General features: G+C 35.6%; 1 protein-coding gene across 14 annotated transcripts in view; it reads left to right on the top strand.

Annotated features, from left to right (window-relative positions):
* Nucleotides 1-25,843, top strand: part of cacna1ba (calcium channel, voltage-dependent, N type, alpha 1B subunit, a) — a 189,851-nt gene that overhangs the window by 42,434 nt on the left and 121,574 nt on the right. For all 14 annotated transcript variants that reach the window (XR_012405930.1, XM_073950451.1, XM_073950450.1 and 11 more), the window contains 3 exon segments: nt 18,324-18,415; nt 18,564-18,716; nt 18,836-19,023. Coding sequence is in view for 13 of the 14 variants with exons in the window: in XM_073950451.1 (XP_073806552.1) it covers nt 18,324-18,415; nt 18,564-18,716; nt 18,836-19,023 (433 nt within the window). In the remaining variant the exon portion in view is untranslated.

Raw genomic sequence — 25,843 nt, 5'->3', positions numbered from 1 at the left:
ACTGCAAGTTTTGTTTTTTTTTTTGCTCCGAATTTTATAATTAACATTTTACAAGCTATGACTAATGATATGTGGGGTATTTTGAACTGAAACTATAGGCATATATATTCTGGGGACATTATTATTTTACATGTAACTACATAGTATGTAGCGATGTCCTATATTATAAAAGGGGCATTTAAAAAAGCTACTTGACATTATGTTCAACAGGAAAGTAATAGGAAGAAGAAACACAAACACTTTCGGTATGCAAACCTGTTCCAAGCAATGATTTCATTCCCTCATGCCCAGAAAGCGCATGTTGGCCTCAGGATAAATTTACATTTGGGATTCTTCATGGTTTACCAGTGTCTCTCATGCAAGCCGCAGCTGTGTAGTTTGTGTTTGAATCTGCTCAACTATGAGGCATACTCTGCAATTATGGAGTAATTGTGCTTAGTGTCAGCCTGGATCAACAGAGCTGAAATGCATGTTTAATCAAGTGTTTAGCCAACTGTTAAAAAGCTAAATACACAGCTAGCATGATGATTTGGAGCTGAGACACTAATTATTTGTTTTGTTTTGTTTTGTTTACATTTAAAAATGTAATTTCTGTTTTATATAATTCTTATGTGAAACAAAATAAGCTGATGTTATTAATTTCAAACATAAAACAATTTCTGAAGGCTATAGCGGTGCGATAGGGTTGAGAGAAGGCAAACAACGGCATTTTTCTACTTGCAATTTTTAAAAAGTTTTTAGTTTACACACATAAGTGAGTATTTGACAGCAGCAAAGGTGAACCTGCTGTTTTGCACTGTCAGATTTGAGAGAAGTTTCTGCATAGTCACTACAGATGATGAGAAGCTGCTTGTCAGAATCAAGTCCAGTTCTCTTTCACATTTTTAATTCCTCATTAACCACATCCTGCTCTTTTTATGCATTCATTTTCTTTGCTGCTCTGTTGTGTTTCAGCTATGCTATGCTGAACATTTGTATTTACAGAATAAATTGCATCGGAAAATGCACTAATAATCTCACATTGCTCAGCACTTCTCAACATTTATGCACATTTGCACTGTTTATTTAATGCATAACCTTTTCTGCAGTGATAATGGTGTCCAGAGTTTTGGACACTGGATAGCTCGCAATTTACACTAGTGTGTTTTTGTTTTAAATACACTAGTTTTGTTACAGTTATTCCATTGTCCACATTTTTCAAGCATCTTTGTTATATTAATTCTGTTTATTTTATATCTGAAATACATTCAAAAAATAAAACATTCATTCATTCATTCATTTTGTCCTTGTCCAAAGTCAAGATTTTCAAAATTAAAAAAAAAAAATCCACCGTAAGTACTTTAAAACTCTAGGAAACTGACATAAACCTGAAAAATGAACATAGAAACAAGGGAAAAAATCATGGTACATATAATTCTTTGACCTGTGAAAACCTGTTTTAGTTTTGAGACATTTGTGCATTTCAGAGTAGAGGGACTGAAACAAACTTATAAAAAGTAATTCTGCCATTGAGAGTTATCATAATAATCCAAAAGGTGATAATAATAGTCAAACAAGGCAGTTTGTTCATGTTTTAGGTTGCTGAAAAAATAATTTGCTCCTTTGTTTTTTCACGCTTCACTCTTGCGCTCGTCCGTTTCTGAAAGGGTCAGAGGTCAGAATCACTTCAGTAATCACATACATGTTATTATCATCAGCTCAAGAAGTTTGTTATTTCAAATATAGACACGCAGCGAGCGCAAGCGAGAAAGTGAAACCACTTGCGCTTTTGGATGGCCTTGTAAACAGCTGCGATGCACTGAGTAGTAGCTCTTCTTCTTGGCTTTGTGGCTGTTCATCAAGACAACGACAAGGTTTGGTTAAGATCGAGTCGACCATGACTCGCTATTGTATATATATATTATTATGGTGTATTACTCGGCTGTGTTTTTAAAAATGCCGCTTTCTTTGTTTTCATTCTCCTGCTGGTGTATGCGCTGGTGACATAGTGCTGTAAACCAATAGCGTTCAGCTGTGCATTTTGGTGCCGTTTTGTCATGCTACATGCAATTCGTTTTTACATACCTTTTGACAGTGAAAACGGCTATAAAAGCGTACCGTACCGTACCACACCTCACTACACCACTTAGTGGAAATGGGCCATTAATGGCCACACATCATGCATTTTATACTGTGTAGTGTGGATGGATGGTTTTCATTTTAAATGTCATTTTAAAACCAAAACTCTCTAGTATAAAGTCTGCCTTTGCTTTTAGAAACACCACAGACTTGTTTTTGTTTAAAAACGTTGTGATTGTTTTTAAAATGCATACTTGTGCCCCTTTCACACAGTGAACGACTTTACCGGTAGATTCTAAAAAGTGCTGTTCACACAGGCGAGGACGTTACGGAATTTTTCCGGAAAAGAGCATTCACACATCCATTCCAAAATACCGGTAAATTGTGACATCATTAACCAGAAATGAGCTCTAAACGGCTGCGCTTGTATTTGTAAACGTTTGACAACATTACAAACTCTGGATGGATTAGTGTTGTGAACAACTTCGATGAAAACATATAGAGACACACTTTCGTATGTCGAGATCTTCATGATGTGTGTGTGTGTGTGTGTGTGTGTGTGTGTGTGTGTGTGTGTGCTGGCTCACCAGCTGCTTCATGGGCACACACGACGCAGAGCTTAAAGGTAAACAAACAAAGGCTTATCATAAGCATATTATCGAAAATTATTAACACTGTTGGCATTAAGAAAAAACATATAAATGTTATCTGACTAACATCTAGCAGCTAAAGGTGCCTGGAAAAATATTCAAAGGCTTTTATTTTCATAAACCGCGCGGACGTGAATGCGTCTGACTGTTCTGATTGGCTGAAGTAGACATCTCATGTCAGCACGTTCTAGACGTGCACGCGCTCTTTCCGGCAATCTTCCTTCTGCATTAACACAGCGCAGCATTCCGGCAAATTACCAGTAATGTTACAACTTCTCTTTCCAGAAAATTGCCTCGACGAATTTACCGGTATTTTCAAAAAGGGCATGTTCACACATACATCCTTTCCGGAAAATTGCCGGTAATTTTCCGGAAAGGTCTGTATGTGTGAAAGGGGCTACTGGGTCTTCTGGATCATTCTGTACCCTTCATTAAGACAGATTTGTTGTCATTTAAGTGACAGACTTTTTCTATGTCCTGCAAATATGTATTGCAGGGATGCAGGGTGGTATTTAGTTGTGGGATTTGAGGGAACACTACATATAAAAATGTGAAAAATGACTCCTCATTTGAAACTTGCATTTGAGACTGTGAGATACCTCTTTGAAATCTCTTCCTTAATTAAAAACCATCAAGTACTACAGAAATTAATTTTATTTTGCCTGTATACCCTAAAGTGTTGGTAACCATTGTCTTCTTTTTTACTTTCCAGTAATTTAACTTTTTTTGTGATCCTTCTCTTTAAGAATGCAACAGAATTCCTCTATATATTCAGCCACCAGTATAATGATTCCACTGATCTCTTCCTTATCTAATCTAATCTGCCTCACAAGGGAATTGATAGCTCATCTGCACAGCGGGATCTGGAGGGTCATTACCGAGGGGTTATGGAATCCATTTGCAGATGTGCCATATGTTTTTATTATTGTTGTGATGCTGAGAGGTCTGATCTCTGACCGCTGAGAATGAAGGAGAGAGAAAGCGCACTCAGATCAGTGACTGTATTGAACAAATGAAAAGTCTTTTTCTATTATTTCAGGAATTTCATAGCAAATTCCCGTCTTCACAAGCATTGCCATTGTTTTTCCATGCCCCAAACCCCTCAAATCACTTCATTACTTGTGCAAGAAAGCAATAATACTGTACATCCCAGCTACAGACTTTGCAGAACAGCTCAATGAAAACGGAGATATAAGTGTTTGCTCTGTACTGCATGCGGAAATTGTCACAAAATTGAAAAATTATCTCTCACCTCTACAGCACATACCTAGATTTCATCTGTTTACGGCGAAGTAGCACTGAGCAAATGCATTATTTATTCCTCTCTGAAGCCTGATGAATTATAAAACATGCATGGTGCCAATTCTCTGAAACCGAACAGTCAACTGCATTAGATTAATTACAAAATATGTTGCTCTTGCTTTTTTTTTTTTAGCTTACAATGCTTTTTTTTGCTGATAATCTATGATAACTCTTAGAACCGTGTTGTATTTGTGTGTCACTCATCAGTCTGACAACATTTGTGAAGTTCTGACCTAAATCTGAACTTTCCTCTGGTATTTGAGGCCTCATTCTGTCAAATCTTTTGTCTCTAATGGCAGAGCTTTTGTATTGTTTGGCCTAAGCAAACAGCGAGAAGCCACCTCACAGCTTTCTATTGGCTGGAGTAATAACCTGCCAGTCAACGTTCGGTCTAGATTAATGAATGACATCTATACTGTGCTAAAGCCAGGATGACTTTGACCTCTCGGCTTGGCTAATTTGTGTATAAATGCTTGTTTTATAGAGGATGCTGGCTAGATAGATGTTGGCACGGTTGGTTAAAGTAAAAAAGAAGCCAAGTTGCTGCTCTTGGAACTAGACTTGTGTCTATATTCAATGATGCTGATATCGTGACGGGCACGTTTATTATTAAATGTTAGCTTTGTGTGTCTTTAAGAATATTTGGATTGTTGTATTGGCAGTGGTTTTATTTTCAGACATTAATAGTTGCTCCTGCTAATCTAGCCTACAACATGCACATATACTGTATATGTATTGAAAATGCTTTCTGTTGCTATTTATAGAGCTTGTTTGTTATTTTTATACTTTATCAATTACACCTGTTCAACTTCTTGCTAATGCAAATTTCTAATCAGCCAATCACAGGGCAGCTCGTCTTAGTTCATTTAGGCATGTAGACATGGTCAAGACAATCTGCTGCAGTCCAAACCAAGCATCAGAATGGGAAAGAAAGGTAGTTTAAGTGACTTTGAACGTGGGATGGTTGTTGGTGCCAGATGGGCTGGTCTGAGTATTTCAGAAACTTTTGATCTGCTGGAATTTTCATGCACAAACATCTCTAGGGTTTACAGAGAATGGTCCGAAAAAGAGATAATATCCAGTGAGCGACAGTTCTATGGGTGCAAATGCCTTGTTGATGTCAGAGGTCAGAGGAGAATGACCAGACTGGTTTCAGCTGATAGAAAGGCAACAGTAACTCAAATATCCACTTGTTACAACAGAGGTATAAATAAGAGCATCTCTGAACGCACAACATGTCCAACCTTGAAGTGGATGGGCTACAGCAGCAGAACTCTTCATCTGGTGCCACTCCTGTCAGCTAAGAACAGGAAACTGAGGCTACAATTTGCACAGTCTCACCAAAATTAGACAAAAGAAGATTGAAAAAACGTTGCCTGGTCTGATAAGTCTCAATTTCTGCTGCGACATTCGAATGGTAAGGTCAGAATTTGGTGTCAACAACATGAATCCTTCCTGCCTTGTATCAACAGTTCAGGCTGCTGGTGGTGGTGTAATGGTGTGTGGGATATTTTCTTGGCACTCTTTGGGCTCATTAGTACTAACTGAGCATTGTGTCAATGCCACAGCCTAGTTGAGTATTGTCGCTGACCATGTCCATCTCTTTATGACCTCAGATTACCCATCTTCTGATGGCTACTTCCAGCTGGATAAAGCACCATATTATAAAGCGTGAATCATCTCAGACTGTTTTTTTGAACATGACAATGAGTTCACTGTACTTAAATGGCCTCCACAGTCATCAGATCTCAATCCAATATAACACCTTTGGGATGTGAAATGGGAGATATTTGCATCATGGATGTGCAGCTGACAATTCTGCAGCAACTGCGTTATGCTATCGTGTCAATATGGACCAAAATCGCAGGAATATTTCTAGCAGAATCTATGCCACGAAGGACTAAGGCAGTTCTGAAGGCGAAAGGGATTCAACCCGGTACTAATAGGTTGGCCCACACGGAATTTAATAAATTAATTTCAGTAATATAATTGACAAATGTGAAAATATGTATATGATTTATTTACAGTACAGTTTGTAAAGCAATATGCTCTGTCTGTTAGTAGATATACTACATAAGAGACTTGCTTTGTTTATTAAATAAAGTGGATCTAATTGGATTTGCATTGTAAACATTAAATACAAGTTAAAAAGGTATTACTTTATATTTCATATAAGGTTTTAGTTATGATACTTCCAAAATCATTCTGCGCAGAAATAGCAAAAAAAAGTACCAAAATTTGCAGAAATACCAAAATTCTGCATAGAAATAGCAAAAAATGTCTGCAGATTCCATCTGGCCGTACTAATAAGGTTTATCTAATAAAGTGGCATTGAGTGTATATCCTTAATTGTTAAAAATAGTTAATTTAACTAAATTCATAATAAAAATAACTGTAATAAATATGGTTATTTTTTACTGTTGGTTTTAATACATAACTGCATAACTGACATTTACTATTTGGACCTTAATGTGTTACTTATTGTACTTTATACATTATTTTAATGTTTACTCTGAATTTGTATATACAATTAAGCAACACCTTTATGACAGCTTATGTCAGATATTGTCATACTATTGTGATATAAGCTTTAAGAAAATCTGACAGCATCAGAAGCCTTGATCTTCATTTATTCTTCAAGTTGTTCTGTTGGCATAAAGGCAGTTGGAAGAGTCTTGCATTTATTGCTTGCGTTGTTTTTTTATTGGTTGATTGTTCCTGTGCTGGGACATGAGCGCTGCAGTATAACTGCTGATCTCTTCAGCTCCATTAAGTAGCTAATCTCCCAGAAAGGGCTTGTGTGTTTTTATGCCTGCTGGTGAAGATGTTACTAGCTTGAGATGTTTAAGATTGTATGTTATAGCTGTCTGATGATTGCAATAACTCGTTCTTTATAAAAACAACAAAAATATGTTGCTTATGTTGAAAAGTTTTCAATGTGTTTCTCTGTTTTTTTTTTTTCTTGCATTTGCTCGTTTGTGGTTATTTTATTTTATTTCTGAAAATTTTTTTTAAAAACGTTTCCTAATTAACATTTAACAATTAATTTAAAGATCAACGTTTTCTTTTTTGTAATTTATTTATTTATTTTTTGGTCCAAACCATCCAAACTATCGGAGTGAATACACTCAAATTAAACAAAATACCGTAGTTGAAGAATATTGAATGTAGGTCTTTTTTACCTTCTTTAGGCTATGTACTGTTTTGAGTCTCTTTAAGTAAGCTGTGAAAGCTGTCTCGGTCAGGCTTTTTCCTTCTCTGTTTGCATGGATTTTTGTCTAATGTGGGGCAGAGGGTCTGAAATACGCTGAGTGAATGGAGATACAGCACTAACTTTAAAATAGTACTCTGTTCCGTCTAGGTGACGTCCTTCGACCTATAATTAGTGCAGTAGCCTCTCAGATCTTCTGAAGACTGAGCAATACCCTAAAGGCAGTGGATAAAACTTTAATGTGTTTTGGGTGTTGCTCTATAATGATTCGACCTTGCTCATGACTGGAACAATAAGCTCTGAATGACATAAGAGATTTCTGCCTTGAAAAAAAAGGAGAAAGTTATCTTTTGAAAACATTCGAGACCAAAGAAGAGTGTCTTTCTGAGTGTCTTGATACGGGCACACACAGTAGTCAACATTTGAAGTGGGTCAAAAGTTTCCTCAAAATTATCCTAAAACTATTTACCCACATCCACAACAACCTTGTCTTAAAAAACTTTTTAAATTCATTTCATTTGCAATATATATCATTAGAAAAAAGGAATCTGTTAAAGTTTCAAAAGAAAAACTGTAGCCTATTGTCATTTATAAGGCAAATAACAAACTGGTCATCACATTCAACTTTCCTCAGACAGACCTGGGCCATTTGAATAAAAAAAGACATAATAATAATAATAATAATAATAATAATAATAATAATAATAATAATAATAATAATAGAGCTTCATGATTTGTCTAACCTCTATTCTAATCAAAACATTGATTACAATAGCCAAATTAGTATTTTAATTAATTTCAATATGTGCTGCTTTTGGTGCTTCATGCCTTTCATCAGTTATTTTTAGTTTCAAGAATGAGGTCCAAGATTTATAATTAAAGTTACTTGTAAAATGTTTACAATTACAAGTAACTATTGTACAAACAATACAGTAGTGGAAGAAGACGTAGTTTACATCTGATTGTGTGTTTTTTGAATAGCTGGATGTTGTAAATCTGGTCAACCAATGACTCCACTTGGTCTAAAAACCTTTTTCAATGGGTTATTTTCACAATTTATGATGGTGTAGCAATCAAAATAGGACAAATGAGGGATGCCCCCCCCCCCCTGCAGTCATGTACATATTTTTTGTATATACATATTTTATGGAATAACTCTACATGGACATGACAATGAATATTCATATACTAACAAAGTAAAAGATTCAAACATTTATAGACAGGATGTGTGAAAAATGTTATACTTTTAAATACATCTCAATTGGTAAAATGTATATAGAAAATCAAGTTATAACATTTAAATGTATATTATTAGGCCAGAGTTTAATGAGATAAAGCATGATTATCATTATCATAAAGCATAGAGCATAGATTATCATTACACTGAAATATGACAGATGTTGTTGTAGAGATGAAGATTTAAACAGACAGACAGACAGACAGACAGACAGACAGACAGACAGACAGACAGACAGATAGACAGACAGATAGATAGATAGATAGATAGATAGATAGATAGATAGATAGATAGATAGATAGATAGATAGATAGATAGATAGATAGATAGATAGATAGATAGATAGATAGATAGATAGATAGATAGATAGATAGATAGATAGATAGATAGATAGATAGAGTAGATAGACATACACTCAGCTGATATTCAATACGCTAAATATTTGGATTCAAAAGAATCTTCAGACTTAATCTATTACTGCCATTCAGAATAAGTATTATGATCTTTATTTTCAGGATTTGCAGTTATATTCAATATTTAACTATGCATGCATTACTTATTTAGGACTTTCAAATTGGTCCTGTTTAAATGTATATGTTAGATTGCCAAGTATATTTTCAGCATTTGTAAGTATATATTGTAGTGAGATTTACATTTATATAAATATATATGCAAATAAAAATGTGTAAAAATTATTATAATGAGTATGTTTTTTGGTTGATAACAAAATAGTCAGGATTTGCATTATATGTCATACTGTATATTAAAAAGATGTATTGGTGAATGTATATTCAGAGTATTTTTTTTTTTAAATTAGGGTTTCATATTTACATATCTATATTACAATTGTTTAATTGTATTGTTTTTACATTGTGCAGCTGTTCACCGTTCAGATTCTAGAAAGTGAATGCAATGAAACCGTATAAAGAATAGAAATCTCAACCAATGCTACATCTTTTTTGTTTGCTTGTAACCTTGCATTATGACAGTTAGTAAATATCAAGGCTTTTATTCACGCACAGCTGAGCTTGTTCTAGCATGTTCTCCAGTCCCAGAGCTCTTAAATGGCAGCGTGCAGTGCTTTACTCTAGCAGAGTATCATTTTACAGAGGACAGTGTTTTGGCTGAGCGCTGGATTTCCCTGGTGGATGTGTAAAGCGCTCTCATGTCTCAGTGTTGTCACAGGTTGAGTCGTTCACTCAGGTTCATTCAGGGCCTCACTGACAGCTAGTAAATCAGCAGAATTGCAGTGAAAACATTGAGGTGAATTGATACTATGGTCTATATAAAAGCCAGCTTTTTTCGCTGCTGTGTTCAATCAGTCTTTTTGAATCAGTAAGAACAAAAAGACACTCGAAGATGTGAGAGTAGAGAGGGATTTTTTTGCTTTGAGATGTGATGATTTGTTAAAAGTGTTATAATGATCTTATAATAAATGTGTAGTAGTCCAACATGACTTATTTTCTTTGGCAGAACAGAGAAGTAGATGATTGGCATAATTTACTGACTGCTCTGTTTATTTAGCTACAGAATGCAGTGATATTGCAGGGACTATAAAGTTGTAACATGAAAAATGTTCAAACTACTTATTTAAAGTGAGGTAACATCAGGGCCAGAGTGGAACTTCTTTTCAGCCCTGGAGTTTCAAGGCTAAACCGGCCAACCTCAGTTCATGACTGACTATTTTAAAATAACGTCAATTCCAATTAAGTTTCTATTGACATTATCACGTCTTTTTCAAGGAAACAGCTGCTTTAGAACTGCAAATGTTAAATGTTCAAATAAACATGAGAACATTAAAGGGTAGCTAAATCTCCAACACTTTTCTTTAAAACATCACAATGTCCTTTCCTGCAATATCTGAATATATATTGTGCAAAATTCTTCATAGATATACCTTTGTAACAGTGGTCACAAAAAAAAAAAAAAAAAAACATGTACACCTACATAAGTAACCCAAACAGTATTATATGTCTTAACACTAAAAATGAAAAAAAAAAAAAAAATTTTAAATAAATAAGTAAATAAATTTTATAGGTGAGGTTCGAATTCGGGTCGGCGGTGTCATAACACAACATCCTGACCACTAGACCACAAATTGCACTATTATGCTGGTGGGTTTGGAATAAAACTTTTTCTCCCATTTTTAGATTTCTGATCAAGTTATGTCAAATTTATTAATGTAGTAAATCATCTGATTTTCATTGAGCTGGTGTAATATTCATTGATATGAATTTTTCGAATTCTTGTATTCACTAAGGTGCCGCTGTCATCATTAACCTGCAGGCTGCATTTTGCTCACGGGCTGCGAGAAAATAAATAAAAAGAGTGGAGCTGCAGCAAAATAATGAATGAAAAGAGTGAGGCTATGGTCAAATAAATAAATAAATGAAAAAGGTGCGACTGCTGAGAGTGCAAGCAGCTAGGGACAACGGCCTTTGCGGTCACAAAACGGACCGGCCCACCGTGAATTCTCCCGGTCCTCCCGATTAGCCAATCCGGGCCTAGGTAACACAATTCTTAATTTTTTTTTGGGACAATTTAATTGTTTTATATGCAATCCACTCAAGTTTGTAAAAACAATAAACCTAACTTAAGCGGTTTGTGTTAGGACAACATGAAAAAATCTTGTAAAAACAAGACAAAAGCTCTCTGTAAAAGTCCTTCATGTTGTTTCAACACAGGCTAATTAATCTAACTTTTAAAAAAAAAATTTTTTAACATAAAACAATTAAATTGTCCCAAAAAATATTAAGAATTCTGTTTCAGCTCATTTAACAAAAGTATTTTTTGAGATGCACGCAGCATAATTATTCACATTTACATACAGTATATTCAAATGGGGCGCATAAAATGCCAAATGTTGTTGATTTTTATTTTGTAATTCATTATGTAGTCAATAAAACTGAATGTATAGAAACAGACTCATAGGGCTCTATAATACATCCGGCACAATAAGGCGCAAGATGTGTTTGGCGTGATTTGTTGCTAATTTAGACAAGCACAACCCTAATAATAATTTTTATTTTATTTATTTATTTTTTGTTAAGGTGCATTGTTGGCACAGTGCTATTTTGAAGAATTTAAATAGACTGTGCCATTCACCATCTAAAAGCAGGTCTAAAGTCCAGCACAGAGCGCGTTAGATATATGCCTATGTGGGTTCAAACGTGTACACTAGGGTTGGGCATCTAAGCTATAATGCCGATCCGATACGCATCTCGATACAAAGAATACGATCCGATATATTAGCGATACATTTGTGACATATTGCGATGCAACACGATACGATTCACACCCATATCACGATATGATGCGATATTTCAGCACTAACTAATTAGATCAAGTTTATAAGATGATGTGAAAGAGGATGCTGTGCCATTGAATGAGTTTGATTATTTATAAACCAAGCAAAACCAAGACTATTTTTTACAAACTGGCTTTTCTCTTAGAGCCAGAGTGTCAGTTTACAGTAGAGGGCCATTTTAGAACATATAGCACATATTATTTAAGTATTTTCAAGATAAACAGAATGTATAAGTGCAATATATATAAAAAAAAAAAAATATATATATATATATATATTTGCACTTTTTCAACATAAAGGTTTAGCTTTGCACAACAAGAATTGTGATTTAACTTTTCAACTATGAAAACAAGTTTTACAAAGATATTTTGCCACTGATTATTCAAAACTTAAGGTTGTGAACTAGCAGTGTTATGCTGCTTTGAAACATCACTGTCACTGTAAACAACAGGCTAATAAAAATATAACAAACCAGCAATCTTCTTGCTGTGAGGTGGTCAAACTACCCACTGTGCCACCGTGACACCCATTTTTATCATTATTATTATTAATATTATTATTATTATTATAATTAAATAAAAATTAACAGGAGGAGGTGTTTAAAACATTCGTTCTCTGTGACACTAGGCTGAATATCTTTGCAGATGAACAATGCAATAGCATTCGTTATTGGCGTAAAGCGCACTAAAATTTTGCGCACGGAAAAAAAACTTGCAATGCTGTTCTCACCACTTTTGGAGCTGGTTGAAGCAGTGCGAAAGCCGGGGATGCAGGAACACTGGAAGATGCTTTCACAACAACACCGTGGCGCCGCTTCAAGTGAGATTTCAGATTAGTTATACTGCCCGCGTATTTTACAGATGCGCGGCACATTTTGCAAATTGCATCTATCCTGTCATGTCGTCCATCCTTAAATCCATAATGTTGCTTGCCATACTTTAGATTTAAAACTCAGTGAGGAATAAAATGTTTGTTTTGCTTCTCGCGCTTTCTGAGGGCGCTCCACTAGCTTCATCCGCACACCTGATACACTGAGTTGTAGTGTGTGTACACATCCGCAAATCCGTTGCTAAGGCTTACTTTATGTAGGTCGATTAAATTATGCGGCAAAACAGGTTGACAATACTTGTTAATAAATAAAAAATACATTCTATATTAAAAATATAAGCTGTATCTCGGAAAAATCGATGCATCTCTCAAAAACCGATGCATCTCGATTTGCTTTCAAAATTTCATTCATCCTCTGCTGCTCAACCGATGCACTCGCATCGTGCACGCGCATGACCGCGTATCGATACATATCGATGAATCTTCCCATCCCTAGTGTACACATTTCTTAATACGCACAGGATGTACATCTATGCACAAATATCTTAACATATGAAAAAAAAATTTCATGACTAATTTGACTAACTCCATGACTAACTTCTTGGGGGGCTTGTTTAGTGTATTCATGACAGTTTGCATTTGTATAATGTTATTATTATTAGCAGTATTAATAATGATATGCATGTTTATATTTGTTTTAATAAAAAATAGGTAGATTTGGCCACATGTCAGGTTTTGGAGATGTATGCATTTGCAGATGGCCTGTTTAACTGTTTTCACGCTACTAAAGCTTTCAGTTTTTCCACTTACAAATTCCGGCATGTAAATAGCAAATGCACCATGGCGCGATGCAACTGACTCTCTCCAAAGGGAATTGGAGATGAGACTCTAATGGCTTATTGCACATTATACTCAAACACACCCGTAGTTCATTAAGAAAATAAGCACAACTCTGTTAGACCTGTATTTTCTGTCTTTGAAATAGCAGAATTGTATCTGGACATGCCCTTAATGCTTTTTTGCGACACACTTTAGACTTTGTGCCTAGATCGTTAAAATAGAGCCCTTAGACTTTTTAGGACTCTTAATTGTTTTTTGTGTAGTTAATAACGCAATGTACATGGTAAAAATTATTGTGTCTTCTCCAAACACAAATAGATTACTTTAAATTGTTTGTTTTTACAAATTTATGTGAATTAAACATAAAACTTTTATTAAGTTGTCACAAAAACCTCACCAAAGTTTAATTAAGAAGTTTGAACAATTTTTGGTGTGTTGGAATTGTGGTTGATAAATTACCCCAAAAGGCGTTATAATGTTAAATGTGAAAAGAAATAAGTTACAAATGACTATATATATTACAACAGAAAACTGCTATTTTAAAATATCAGAAAATATTACTGACCCCAAATCATATACATAAGATTTATGCTGCCGTTTATGAAACCTGACAGCCTCTGAATGCTGAATGATTTTACTGTTTGGAAACAAGAAACCTTCGCATCCTGCAAAAAGACACCAGAATGATGAAAGAATTGTTATTTTGGAGTGAACTATTCCAATAAGCTTGTCTTTTCTTTTCATATTTTCTTGCCCCGCGGAGACACAAAATGTAGCACAACTTGAGCAGTGCAAATGAGGTTCTAAACCAGCAGTTCTTTTTTCTTCTTCTGTTTTTATATTTGTAGCCATTGACTGCAAGTATTAGTCTTTCTCCTTCCTTTCTTCCTGTCCTCCAGCAAACATCCATCTGCCTTGAGCGTTTAGTGAACTGTCAGTGTGTCCTCATACCAGCTGCGAATCCAAGCTGTGCTTTGGGCCATAGTTTGTTTGGGCAGTCCCTCTCAGTGAGGCCGGGCTCCTCCGTATGGTGTTTTTTATAGTGAAAATCAGAGCACAGCACACCACTAAGATATGAGAGAATGAAAGTGAACTGAGGATAGAGTGAACACTATTAATATATTAATGCAGACTTTGCCTCTCCCTTTCACCATGTGAAAGCCTGAGAAAGGAGAATGGACAGAGTTCTCACTCGTGTGCGAATGTATGTGTGAGATGGAGAGAGAGAAACAGACAGGAGTATTATGATTGTGAGGCTGTTCTCTGGAGAATGAGGAGGATTTTTTTTCCACATTTTTTCAGGCTAACATTGAGGGAGAATGGACTTTAATCGTCTCACTGAAGTATGCATGTTCAGAACAGTTCTGTTGATTATAGCCATTTAAGGAGTGTAACTATACACTTAAAATAAAGATTGTTTATTTGACTTCTACCTGTATGGTACCATAAAGATACATTTTAGATCTTTTTTAAATGTTCCATACACTGGGAAAAAAAGTCATATTTTTTGGGCCCTATCATACACCCGGCGCAGTGCGGCGCAAGGTGCAGCACAATAGTCTTTTGGTAGTTTCAGCTTGGCGCAAGAGTCGTTTTGAGGCGCTGCGCTACGCTGTTTAAATAGCAAATGCATTAGCGCTCATTTGTGCGCCCATAGGCGTTCTGGTCTAAAAAGGAAGGCGTTCTGAGGCGGACCGTTGGTGCGTTGCTATTTTGAGAAACTAAAATAGATTTTTCATTAGACCAAAACTAACCCGCTCTAAACTCCGGCGCAGAGTTGCGCCTCGCTTACGCACTGCTTAATACGCACAAGAGAGCAATAGGCAAATATCTTTACAGATGAAAAAAATTAAATATTAAGGATATATATATATATATAGGATATAATAAGAATAGATATAGGATATAAATATAAAGGATTAAAATATTACAAAACATATTATTTTCTAGCCTACATAAATATGAAAAATCACTGCTTTTATGTCTTATTCATCTCGGGAGGCTTTTTCAGTTCATTCATAAAAATTTGCTTTTGTATAATGTTGTTATTATTAGCAGTATTATTTATTATATCCTTATTTATATTTGTTTTATTAAAAACAAGCTTAGATTTGCCCACCTGTCAGGTTTTAGACCATATGGGGCACAGCATGTGTTTTAGGATATAACTCAGGTTTTTGAGCACATTTTGGTATTATTATTCATTTATTTGTTTGCTGGAAATTAGAACTGAATTTAGAAATAGTTTTGAAACGAATATTTGCGCTTAACAAACAAAATTATTTATTTATAGACTAATTGATGTCTGTGCGTAAAGGTTTCCCTATCCAAGAGCGAATGTGAAAATAGTTCCATTATCTCTCATTCTCACGCGGTAGATGCTCTGTTTAACAGTTTTCTGTTAAAAAACTGTTAACTGTTTGCTTGTGAAATGCTAATTTTTTCCACTTAGACTTACCTTGTGTCCTGTAAATAGCGAATGCGCTTTTGGCGAGACGCAGCTGACTCTTAAAAGGAATGGGAGATGAGACTCTAATTGGTTTATTCTCAAAACACACCTATAACTCATTAAGAAAATAAACTCAACCCTTTTAGACCATGCGCCACGGCGCAAGGCAGATTTCCCGTCCTTAAATTAGCAAAAACACGTCCTGACACGCCCTGAAAGCGTTTGCACCCTGCGTTTTGCGCTCTGCGCATGGACCGTCAAAATAGAGCCCTTTAAGTTTAAAGGTTATTCTTAGAAATGTTTATGAAAGGGGTGGTTCAGAGTGTATTTTAAAGGCTTGGTTGTGTTTATAAGATTGCATGCAATCTATGATCATGCATCATTTGTATAAAATCACATAATTTTTTTATACATTTTACTTTTATTATATACAAATACACAGCTAAAAGAAAAATGACTGTCATATTTCCTAGTTCCTCAATTTTTTTCCATATTTCCTCGAAAGGCCAGCCCTTAAAAGGCTCTGATTGGTCCGCTAACATAATGTGCTGTGATTCGCAGATCGGCTCCACATCACCAGATAAAGCGTCATGCCTCTAACAGCACATGCTTTTACGCTGTGTAAACAGTCAGTCAGAGTAGCTGTTAGGTGTATCAGTTTGTGGCTGAATCAGTCAGAAAATGACACAGAGGACTTCACGCCTGCACTCTAAAATAAAATGTGTCATTCACATATATTCGGAATAAGCATGTGTAGGTAATATGAAACTTTCACCTATCTTTTGCGAATTTGATATGTAGAATGCAGGAAAGGTGTCTGTATATAGAGACACTGCAGCACTGGTGAAGATTGTAGGTGTTTACAGTGTTAATAAATATAAATTTGTAGCTAATTGTTAATGGTGCCAAACAGCATTTCCTGTTGTTTACATCCTTGTTTACCTTCTTACTACAACACACCATTAACACTAGAAACTGTGCATGTAATTGATCAATTAACAAACAAAAAAACTTACAGGTTGTGGTTCACTATCCCCAGCTTCTTCTATTATGGTTGGAGCTGCCCCTTCTTTCAGGAGTTTTCAGCCGAATCCAGCACTGAACTGGGAGAAATTCTGAAGGTTCTCCTTTGTCAAATGCTAGAGCTATATCTTTTTTTAAATTCACTGGAACATAATTAAAATTAAATTGTACATCTCTCTTCTTAGTGTCTTGTTCTTTGGAAGCTTAAAAACAGAAACAGAACAAGGTCTGCTTTAGCTTTAGCTTCAGCTTTCTCTATAACATTACAGTGCCTCTGGCCGTGCCCCTTTGCTGCTCTGGGTGTATGCGCAGGGTGAATGCATGTAACCTGAAGCGTTTGTGATCTCACTAGCTTGGATGTATTTTTTTATAGTCCCCAAACTTTGTTTGCTGTAGGCTTTGCCAAGCCAACTCTGTAAAAGCCAATGTCTTCCCTTGCATTGAACTTTGAGTGTCTTACATTCAGAGATGTATTTATGTTCACACAGCTACATTGCACATCAATTAAAGTTTAAAATATGATATCATAATGGTTTAAAAAGTTATTTTAGGAATCAAAAATGGCTCTTCAATGTGATTAAATGAACTGTGAATGTTTTTAATAGTGTGTAAACATTCTTTTTATTTAAACACTGTAGTTCAGAAGATTTAGAAATCTCATATATTGCTCCTATCTGGTCAGAAACAGATTACCAATGTAATGCTGTTATTATTATACTACTTTTTTTGTTTACTATCTTTACTATTTTAAAATGCTATTTATTTTTGTGACTTTTTCTGTGTTTTTGGAGTCACATGTTCATTTAGTATAAGTTGCATTTTATTCTAGAAATCTAGACATTATTTTTAGTATTGAAAATGGTTGTACTGTTTAATATTTTGGTAGAATTGCTGATTGGTGAACCTTGTTTCAGTATTCTTTGAATAGAAGTTCAAAAATACAGCATTTGTTTGAAATATGTATATTTTACATTACAGTTATGCATTTTTACTGTAATTTACTGTGTAATGCATTACAGTAATGCACTGTATGAAAATAAAAGACCTTTCAAGTATTAAAAGACATTACACTTATGCACCATGTAATACATGGTTATGTCATAAAGCCAGTAAAAGTAATTAAAACAATCTTATTGTTGTAATTAAAAAGTGCTAAAAAACATAATATGTACTTTAGATAATATTTGCTGAACTGTTTGAATAGATTTATTAAACTAAAAGTTTTACATTGGAAACAAAGTAATATCACAAAGTATAAAAAAAAATTATAATTTCGATGTATTGCTGAATTTACGAAGATTTGCATATAAAGAGTTTACATTTGAGGGTCCTTTACTATCAAAATATTTGAAACTTGAAACATAATGCATAGAAATTACATTTCTATAAACTGTAAAAATGATGTGTTTCCTCCACAGAATTCTAACCATAGTTGGGCCAGACTTTGATTTACGGACACTCAGGGCAGTGAGAGTCTTGCGGCCACTCAAACTCGTGTCTGGGATTCCTAGTAAGTCATATTACAAATATATTGATTGTGTCTTTTCCCTTTGTTTGTTGTAGGCATAATTTAATAGTTTGACCAGTCTTTGCATTCAGTTGACTGGCCATTATTGCTGCTTATGACATAACATGCACTCTGTTCTGTGTGTTATAAGGTCTCCAAGTAGTTCTGAAGTCCATCATGAAAGCGATGGTTCCTTTGCTTCAGATCGGCCTTCTGCTCTTCTTTGCCATCCTTATGTTTGCTATCATCGGTCTAGACTTTTACATGGGCAAGTTTCACCGCACCTGCTTCAGAACAGATACTGGTACGTGATCTTTAGCATGCTAATGGAGTTTGTGGTTGCAGTTTATTGTGTCTGTAAGCACTCACACACTTTTAAATTGCTGAGCTAGTTTACCTCTGACAGTAATGTTGTTCTATTAGGGGAACAGGTGGATGAATTTCCATGTGGGCTCGAATCGCCAGCCTGGACGTGTGAAAACGGCACTGAATGTAGGGAATACTGGATCGGCCCAAACTTCGGCATTACTAACTTTGACAACATCCTCTTCGCTGTGCTCACCGTCTTCCAGTGCATCACTATGGAAGGATGGGTGGACATCCTTTACAATGTGAGTCAACATTTTTTTTATAACTTGCTGCTTGATAAATCTTAAGCAAATTACACAAATATTATTTTCATTTAGCTGTTTTGTGGATGATAATTGGTCAGTTTTACTGTAGTTAGTGTAGTTACTTTTGGGCTAACAGGCATTATTTGCAGCTTTCTGTTGAGTAGTTCTGTCTAAAAGTTAGCACTACCATTCAAAGGTTTGTGGTTAGTAAGACTGTTCAATCGATCGATCGACCAACCAACCAACTAGTCAGTCAGTCAGTCAGTCAGTCAGTCAATCGATCATTAGTCTGTCTGTCTGTCTGTTCGTTCGTTCGTTCGTTCGTTCGTTCGTTCGTTCATTCGTTCATTCATTCATTCATTCATTCATTCTCAATTGTGCAGTCAAAACAAGAAGCCTTGCCATCCATCTATGCCTTGCCTTGCCTTGCCTTGGATATATGGATGGATGGATAAAAGTTGGGACAGATACAGAGATAGACAAAAATTACGACAGAGATGAATGAATGGATGGATGGATGGATGGATAGATGGGTGGGTGGGTGTATGGAAGGATGGATGGATGGATGGATGGATGGATTCAAATTACGACAGAGACAGACAGACCGACAGACAGACAGACAGATAGACAGACAGACAAGAAATATGACAGGGAGGGATAGATGGATAAAAATTATGACAGACAGATAGACTTGCCTTGCCTTTCCTTATACAATGAGATTGATTGAGTGTGCTTCAGAATGGTAAAGTCTAGAGGGGATACAGCTGCATATACAGTACACTCATCAATATAGCATAATCTTTATGACACTGTACAACAATAACATATATATATATATAGTTTTACATTGCTGTGAGGGGTAGATTTAGAATTGGGATGGAAGTAAGCGTTAATAAAATTCGATTTAATGGGTAATTTAATAAATAGTATTAGTAATACTCTGTATAGGCAGCACAGTGGGGCAGTGGGTAGCACAATCGCCTCATAGCAAGAAGGTCGCTGGTTCAAGCCCCGGCTTGATCAGTTGGCATTTCTGTGTGAGTTTGTTCTCCCCGTGTTCGTGTGGGTTTCCTCCAGGTGCTTCGGTTTTCCCCACAAGTCCAAAAGCATGTGCTATAGGTGAATTGGGTAAGCTAAATTGTCCGTAGTGTATGTTTGTGAAAGAATGTGTATGGATGTTTCCCAGTGATGGGTTGCAGCTGGAAGAGTATCCACTGCGTAAAACATATGCTGGATAAGTTGGCGGTTCATTCCGCTGTGGCGGCCCCAGACTAAGCCAAAAAGAAATGGATTGAATAAATACTCTGTATAATAACTGTTTTTATCATTACTGTAATGATTTGGTTTAGGGTTTGGGTAGAGGTAGACATTAATAAAACACAATTAATGGGTAATTTAATAAATAATATTAATAATTCTCATTAACTTCTGGCTGCGGCTGCGTTACAACTAGCAACAGCCTTTGAGAGTCTACCAGGGTTTTGGACACCACTAAAAATGAATACTCCCTTAAATAGTTTACTTTTTAAGGGTATGGGGGTAAGCAGGACTTTGGATATAGCCCTAGTAAGAGCTGGATTAGCTTGTTTATGTGGGTTTGGTTAAGGTTAGTACACTTTTCTGGACGCCAACCCTACAAGATGAAATGCAGTGATTCTTGCATAAGACAGTTCTTTTAAAAGATATATAATAAACATTTCCAACCCAATCCTTATTGAATGGTACTTTTCAACATGCATTTAAAATCTTTTTGAAGTCTTTCTCTCCCTCGAAAACATTCCTTTTAAAAGAAAAATGTCATCATGGGAAATAAATCACTTGGACTTTCTAACTTAGACAGGTACTGTAGAGTCTATGTGAGTGACATCTCAATGTGCAGTATACTTTTTTATGAGAAGTTTATTCAAATAATGGCGTGGCAGATCCAAGAGAGGTTGTTTTGATGATGCTGAAATAGCATTTCCATCTGTCTAAAAGAAATATTGATTTCATGAATCAAAACGTCCAAAAAACTGTAGCAAAATAATATTAGTGATATAAGTATGAGGCTTCGCTAGATCTACATATTTTCAAATGTGGAATAAAAATTATGTGACAGTTGGTAAGATGGTGGCTCAGTGGTTAGCACTGTTGCCTCACACAAACACACACGCTATAGTTGAATTGGGTAAGTTGAATTGTCTGTTGTGTATGTGTGTGAATGACAGAGTGTATGAGTGTTTCCCAGTACTGGGTTGCAGCTGGAAGGACATCCGCTGTGTAAAACATATGCTGGATAAGTTGGTGGTTCATTCCACTGTGGTGACCCCTGATAAATAAAGGAACTAAGCTGAAGGAAAATGAATGAATGAATGAATAACAATCACAGCCCAGAACCATTAGGTAGTTTAAGACAAGGGATGCTCATAAGCTGCCAGTTGCAGTAATCTCTTTAGTTTTCAGCAGAGTATTTGCACTGCTCTTCTCGAATCATCAGCTGAATGTCATATGAAACACATGCTGTGCTTAAGTCTCTGATGTCTTTCTGCTGGTGATGCTGACCTGCTTTGAACCCTCTGTTCTCAGAAGTAGCTCTTCGCTGCTACAGCTATTCAGAATCAATGCCAGACATCCAGGTTAGACACCGCCAATGCAAATACTTTTGATTCCTATTTAAAGCCTTATTCCTAGCATAGCAAGTGTCTGAGTGTCATCTGGATGAGGTGATACTTTTTTTAAACATTAAGCAGTAGTAACGGTAAATGTGAAATTGATAATACCACAAAAAACAGTGGGTCTTTAAAAAAATGGTACATGATATCAGAGAAAGCTTATATAGATCAGTGCTTCCCAACCCTGTTCCTGAAGGCACACCAACAATACACATTTTCAACCTCTTCCTAATCAAACACACCTGAATCAACTCATCAGCACATTAGAAGAACCTTCAAAACCTGAAACGAATGAGTCTGATAAGGGAGACAATATAATATAGCTATTTGTGAAATGGTAGCCAACACGTTACTATGAGCTATTAGATATGCCTGTCATTTACTTGCATACACACAATCTTTTTCTCTTGCACACATGCCCTCTCTCTTTCTGTTTCTTATAATTTGCCTGTGACTGATTCAAAGCAGCATATTTAATAAACAACTGACAAAAATGTTGTCAAATATTGTGCTGCAAAGAACAATACTTTTGCTATCTTGTCTGTAAACTTGGCAAATGTCGACGGAATAAGCAGAATAATCAATGGCTGATTGTGTGTTTAAGGATTTTAAATGTTCCACTTTTTAGCGGGCTGTTTTTTTGCCTTCTAAAAAATTCTTTAATGCATGACAATCAATTGATTATCCCTAAGCTATTATATTATTTTGGACTGACTTAAAAGGACATTGAAGAGTACAGGAAATTCAGAAAATTAAGCTTTTGCTGAAATATGACAATATTTTTTTATTTTAAAATAGAAACAGTTTTTTATTTATTTAAATACTGCTTTCAAATTGCATATATTAATACAGAAATCAGTCAAGTTTAGTGAAGGAAAAATCATGGTTTGGGGTTACATAACAGTATGGGGGACGTAAAAGAGATATGCAGAGTGGATGGCAACATCAACAGCCTGAGGTATCAAGACATTTGTGCTGCTTAATATATTATAAACCATAGGAGAGGGCAAATTCTTCAGCAGGATAGCGCTCCTTTCCATACCTGAGCCTCCACATCAAAAGTTCTTGAAAGCAAAGAATGTCATGGTGCTCCAGGATTGGCCAGCCCAGTCACCAGACATGAACATTATTGAGCATGTCTGGGGTAGGATGAAAGAGGAGGCATTGAAGATGAATCCAAAGAGTCTTGATGAACTCTGGAAGACCTGCAAGAATGCGCTCTTTGCCAGTCCATATGACTTTATTAATAAGTTATTTGAGTCACTCTAAAAATGTATGGATGCAGTCCTCCAGGCTCATGGGAGTCAGACACAAAACTATTTTTTTCCCCACTGCACCATGACTTTATATTCTGCACTGTATGTTATTTCTGTTAAGTGACAAGACTTTTGTCTAAGCAAAGTCAGACCGTACTGTCCTAATTAAATAATTAAAAGAATCAAGGCATGATCATATTTTATTTTGGTAAAATAAGTGCCAATCTGTAATTATTTCTAATTATTTATACATTATAATATTGACTGTCAATATATATGCTGCTTTTAATTCAACCAAACTAATATATATATATATAAATTAGCACAACATAGGATAGACTGTAAAAATGTTCTTGTTGTTTTAAACATCACTTGGGAAATGTTTACGACATAATTAAATATTATAGTGATAAGGGATAATTAAATCCATTTAATAAGCGCAGGCTTTTGTGCTGTAATTTACTATGACCCATTTACAAATTCTTTATTTAAATTTATTTGAATATTATTTCAGTTTTCATTGCATTTTTTTGCAAACAACAGCAGCATTAATGAGCTCTTTAACAAGCATAGTAACATATACAAGATGTAAGTTTATTAAAATAACTGTTCTATTATTAAATGCAATTGTGTACGTTGTTCCTTTCATACAGTGTTTATAGTTGTCTCTGTCAGGTAAACAGTGAATTATTTGCTTGCTTCTTTTTTGATCTATAGGGGGCCCTGGTTCATCTTCCTTACAGCAGCATGAATAATCTGTACGTCTAGTTTTTTAATTACCTAGTGTCTTTCCTTCCTCTCACTAAGACCAAAAATATCATGATTAATCACGGTGTCCTATAAAGCTATTAGTGTGAATTTAGCCCTGTGGATCTGGAGGATATATAGAATCTGCGAGTGGTCTGCTATCCATCATGGACAGAGAGAATGTGAGTGCGTGTCTGACAAGCCAGGTAATATGAATAAAAGATGTTTAGGAAGTGTCAGAAGGGCTAACAAACGTGGGATGTTTTTGATTGAGATGTTGAGAAGAAGTCTCATTTTTTTGAAATTACTTTGAAGTCTTTTAGTTTGATGGCCTTTTGCTGTCGCACAAGATTAAGGTGATGTTTACCTCACTCCATTTCCAGCTAAAAACTGAAAGCATTTTCAATGTTTTGGTATTAAAACACAGATTTTACTCAGTATTACATTCGATGCTTATGACAAAAACATCCCTTAGGTAATGTTGCACACTTTGCTTTTGTGATATTGCTTTCAGAGATTTTGGTCCATATTGACATAATAGCATTTAGGCAATTGCTGCATATTTATGATGCAAATCTCCAGTTTTACCACATCCCAAAGGTCCTCTATTAGATTGATGTCTGGTGACTGTGGAGGACATTTAAGTGCAGTAAACTCATTGTCATGTTCAAGAAAGCAGTCTGCAAAGATTCACGATTTATATAATGGTGCGATATCCTGCTGGATGTAACGATTAGAAGATGGGTACAGGAACAATACTCAGGTCGGCTGTGGCAATGATAAAGTAATTGTAATATGATTACCACCTATTTAAAATGAAATTATAATGAAATACAGTTATTTATTTTTTGTATATTTTAGTTTGTAACACCATTACATTTATTTCATTCCTATCCAGCCTTGCCTACAAATGCTCTACTGATACTCTAATGAGAGCTAGTTGTCTTGTATTAGCAAAACTGCTTTTCCAGTAGTCAACAGAATCAACAGAAGTGGACCATCAAAATTATTGCAACCCCAGATCTGCTTTGTGTGCTCAGCTTTCTCCTCAGATGTTACGGACAGCACATGCATCGGTTTAATTGAATGATAAAGCAAACATCTCTGGTCTTGAAGTGGTAAGCAGGATTCAGAATGACAGGGATAAGATAGACGGATAGAGGCTAATGGTCCTGCGGTTAGCTAAAGGCTACTGCAACATGATACTGTACTAGGCTAATGGAGGAGGCCGGTCTGCTGGGGCTCAGTGTTGCCTTTTGATGGTTTGGTAGAGTAAGGGAGAATGTGCCTGCTTTCTTCTTTTCTTTCTTTTATTTTTTTTTAAATATAATTTATTATGACTCAGCTGCTACTTTCCTGTTCTCAATCTACAAAATGCTTCTTTTCACGACGACCTATCAGATATTTGCTCAGTTCGACACCTTTGTGTAATAAATTGACTAGGAATCAGAGCTGTAATCGGGCCATAAAAATTAGGCCCGATGGGGTCCGAGCCCGACAGAATTCAACCCGAACCCGACAGGTACATTTTGATTGACAGCTTAATAAAGCCCAAACCCGTTTATAGCCCGACATTATTTAAATGTGCACCTGCACACAGCTCTTTTGCCTTTTTTTTCAAGAATGAGTCCTTTATATGTTTTAACATAATTTATTCGTAACAAACATAGGCTATAGGTCACTTTTAAGTTGGAACAAAGAAATAAAATAAGTCCTCTGTAACATCGTAACATCTTAGCACTTTATTTAGGCCTATGTGCACTTAGCCTAATTTTAAACTGGCTAACACACCAATGAAAATAAGTCTTTCTTTAAAAAATTTAATTAAAATGAATTCTAAATTATGACAGGTATTTGGGAATAACGAAATTAAGATAAAGGCTTTGCAAGATTTGTTTCACCATGTCTCTTCATAATCTGGCCTTAAGGCGACCGTTAAGCTGAATATAGCCTAATGCCAACTTTAGCCTGTATACTCTGTCTACAATACGACTTTATGGTTTGTTCATAATTTAAAAACTCTTTACTTACCAAGATTAGGCTACGAATTTTGTGGAGGAACATTATTGAATCCACTGTAAATTACTTTAGCGCAGTCCTGTGCTCAGGATGGTGAATCCAGCAGCACCAGACACCCTTTCACTGCTGTTGCTACTACAGGCT

This window comes from Danio rerio, chromosome 5 (assembly GCF_049306965.1).
Source record: "Danio rerio strain Tuebingen ecotype United States chromosome 5, GRCz12tu, whole genome shotgun sequence".
Taxonomy (NCBI): Eukaryota; Metazoa; Chordata; class Actinopteri; order Cypriniformes; family Danionidae; genus Danio; species Danio rerio.
The sequence above is the reverse complement of the archived record's forward strand: the minus strand, read 5'-3'. Positions and strand labels throughout refer to the sequence as shown.